Source organism: Aegilops tauschii, chromosome 3, assembly GCF_002575655.3.
Source record: "Aegilops tauschii subsp. strangulata cultivar AL8/78 chromosome 3, Aet v6.0, whole genome shotgun sequence".
Lineage (NCBI taxonomy): Eukaryota > Viridiplantae > Streptophyta > Magnoliopsida > Poales > Poaceae > Aegilops > Aegilops tauschii.
In genome coordinates this window covers 617,743,834-617,747,338 of record NC_053037.3, presented here as the reverse complement: position 1 = coordinate 617,747,338, position 3,505 = coordinate 617,743,834, and the positions used below count along the sequence as shown (strand labels likewise).

General features: G+C 43.4%; 1 protein-coding gene across 1 annotated transcript; it reads right to left on the bottom strand.

Annotated features, from left to right (window-relative positions):
* Positions 1-1,655: 1,655 nt before the first annotated feature.
* Positions 1,656-3,086, bottom strand: LOC109775660 (F-box/FBD/LRR-repeat protein At1g13570-like). The gene is given in 4 exon segments (XM_045234481.1): positions 1,656-1,956; positions 2,016-2,171; positions 2,263-2,514; positions 2,517-3,086. Coding segments are annotated over 4 exon segments (1,272 nt in total). The 3' UTR covers positions 1,656-1,662.
* Positions 3,087-3,505: the final 419 nt, after the last annotated feature.

Below are 3,505 nucleotides of genomic sequence, written 5' to 3'. Positions count from 1 at the left end.
GAGGATACTTGGCTCGGCGGGACACCCTTGGCCATTCAATATCCGTCTTTATATCGCATTGTTCAACGACATGAGGTGTTCGTTGCAACGGTATTTCAATCTATCCCCCTTAATATTCAGTTCAGACGGTCGTTAGCGGGCAATCGTTGGGAAGAATGGCTCCTTCTAGTTCGGAGACTGATGGAGGTACAGCTTTCTCAACAACCCGATGAATTACGCTGGAAACTGACTAGGTCTGGAGTATTCACAGTTAAATCAATGTATATTGATGTTATTAATTCGAACTCCATTCCTACCTCCAAGCATGTTTGGGCTGTCAAAGTTCCTTTAAAAATAAAAGTATTTATGTGGTTTGTCCATAAACAAGTTATTTTAACCAAGGACAACTTGATAAAGCGTAATTGGACAGGACCTACTAGGTGTAGTTTCTGTGATCGGGATGAGACGATCAAACATCTCTTTCTTAATTGCCCGTTGGCCAGAATCCTTTGGCGGACGGTCACATTGCTTTTAATATTACTCCACCGAATTCTGTCACCATGTTATTTGGGACATGGCTTAATGGGATTGAGCCTGACTTAGCGAGACATATTCGTGTTGGAGTTTGCGCTTTGCTGTGGACTATCTGGACATGCAGAAATGATTTGGTTTTTAACAGAACATCACGTATTCACTTTTTGCAGGTTATTTTCCGAGCCACGGCCGTGATCCGTTCGTGGTCGCTACTCACTCCGATGGAGGCCAGGGAGCATTTGGTTACTGGATCTATCCGCTGGGAGATGGTAGCTCGGGATATCTTCAACCGGTTTGGATGGCGGTCATGTAATAGGATAGGCAATTAGTTTACCTATCTATCTTTAGCCAGCCGGTTGTGGCGTCTTATCTTGGCTAGTTTGTGTTTCTAGCCCATTATGGCTCTGTGTGAGCTTTCTTTTTAGTTTTTACAGTTGGAGACTTTGGAACCTTGTTGGAACCTTTTTATTTGGTTAATAAGTTGGCCGTATGCATCACTCTGATGCAGAGGCCGGGGAGACCCCCCTTTTTGAAAAAAAACCCTGAATCAATAGTTTTCAATTCTTTAAAATTATTTAAGTAAAACCCTGGTTTCTCTTCACCTCAATACGAGAAACCACAGTGAATAATATTGAAGCAACATATTAAAACCTGGTGATTGCCCTTCTACTGAACATTCATTCCATCCTGAAACCAATGTAAACCATTCTGATAAATGCTTTGATTTCCAAAGGTGTACTGATTGAGGCATGTGTTGCCTTATCTCAAAACTGCAGGCTTCTTACATGCACATGCATAAAGTACAAAATGAAGGTACCATTTGATGTCTTTGATTCAGTCTTGTTGACACAACATGAAGGTGCCTTCATAAATGTTATCACTTCTGAAGGACACGTATTTACGAGAACCACGATTTTGTCATATAACAAGTTAACAACATAGGGACAGAACTGGACAAGCTAAACTGATGCCGTCCCACTGGATGTTCTCAACAAAGCACGCTACCTCTACCTGATGATTTGCGTCAAATGCACCCATACATTATATATAACCACCAGCTACTCCTACTTGGTACATTCGCATAAACATAGCCAAAATAATTCTACCCGCAGCAAATTAGATTGGCAAAGTGATGAGGGTGCATACTTATCATGTAACAATGATCTTGGCTCTGCGAGACACCCTCGGCAGAGCTAATAGCTTGGTAAGAACCATGTTGCGGTCTGTTTTGCCCTTCCACTCTAATTTCACTTCTTCCAAAGCAGGTGCCCAGCTCAGTAGTTTTGCCACGAAATCGACTTCATAGTTCAGACCCCAAAAATGTTTCACATTGGCCATTACGAGATGGTCCATTTGCATTTCCAGGGTAAGCTCTTGAATGCTAGCCTGATCCCGATACTGCTCCCATGTGATCCTAGGGTAACTCTGCATTTTTATTGTTTTCTCAGAACCCATTAGCCGTAAACACAACGAATGAATATGGATTACAGGGGCATACATACCCATAGCTCAAGCATCTTTAAGTTAGGGGCATTCTTCAACAATGAACAAGTGGCCGAGACTTGTCTCTGGTCCCAAATGTATATGCCAAGATAAATATTCTCCAGGCGATGAAACATGACACGGAACTTCATAAGTATGCATCCTTTTGTTAGATACTACGACAAGAAAAGAAAAAGGAAATGGTAACACAGATCGGTAAAAAGGCATAGGAAGGCCATACTAGTGATGGAGCTAATAATACCACACCTTCCGGAAAACAGAGCCACTAACTGAAAGTGTTTTGACGTCACTTAGGCTTCCCAATAACTGCTTGACATAGCTTTCCTTGTCATGCGCAATTAGAACAGATTGACATGCTTTAGCTTTGTGATCAAGAGAGAAAATGGCCACCTCAAGATTAGGAGCATCCAACTTAATGTCTTCAAACTCCCCTTCAACATTAAGAAATTCCAGTTTAGGAGCTTGAATGTTTAGACAGTTGATGCCCTCAAGGCCTCAACAGAAGTTAATATCAAATCAGTCAGTACAGGGCAGGACGAGATCAATGTTTGCATATCCATGTCTCTGGAGGAGAAATTTTCCAGGCTGAGGTCAGTTAGGCTCTTGAAACCTTGGAATAAGCTGATGATGCAGTTTTCTAGGTCCAGAGACTCCAGATCGCCGATAGAAAAGAGGTATGAGGGAATCCTATACCTTGGCCCTGAGTTCAACTTGATTATAACTGATCTTGGTGATCTCCTTGACAGCATGAGCATCCACCTACCGAACTCATCATGGTAACTTTTGTTACCTGAAATATCAAACTCTTCTATAGCTCCCTTGTGGAGTAATAGCACCATATCAACCAACGTAACGAACTTGGTTCGTGTAAAATTTCCTTCACGCAGAGATATCTCTGGCATATTACCCCAAGCATCCCTCCAAGTACATGATAAGATGCTAGTCCTAACCGCTTCTTCGACATTCAAACGGGAGAGGATGTCGCCCTTTATCTCTGGAGGTAGACTGCTCAGTCTGTCTGAACACACAACAGATGTAGCTTCCGTCCTGGCCCTTTTACAGGTACTCATTGCTTCAAAATCCAGATTAAGCTGTCCTAGCATTTTCAGAAAACAGGGAGCCTAAATTAGTGTGGATTCTGCCACACATAACTGGATTCAGGTAAGCAATCTAAACAAGCATGCCAACAGCGTTAAGACCTTGCCACCAACAATCCCGCTAGTCATCAATTAATCCTCACGAGCAATCCTGAAGTGATGTTACTGGTTGTTCAATATGTTGAAATGGGAAGCCAACACAGCGCCGGGGAACGCTTCCTTCAGTAACCAGGGAAGGCAACGCCGCTCGCCTGCAGCGGCCGTGGGGTGCGCGGAGGAGGCGTACGCCGCGCCGCCGTGCCGTGTCTAGGGTTCGAAGAGCGCCAGTGGTGGAAACGCCGAACTGGTCTCGTGCGAACAAGGAGGATTCTTTTTTTTTAGAAGAAGGAGGA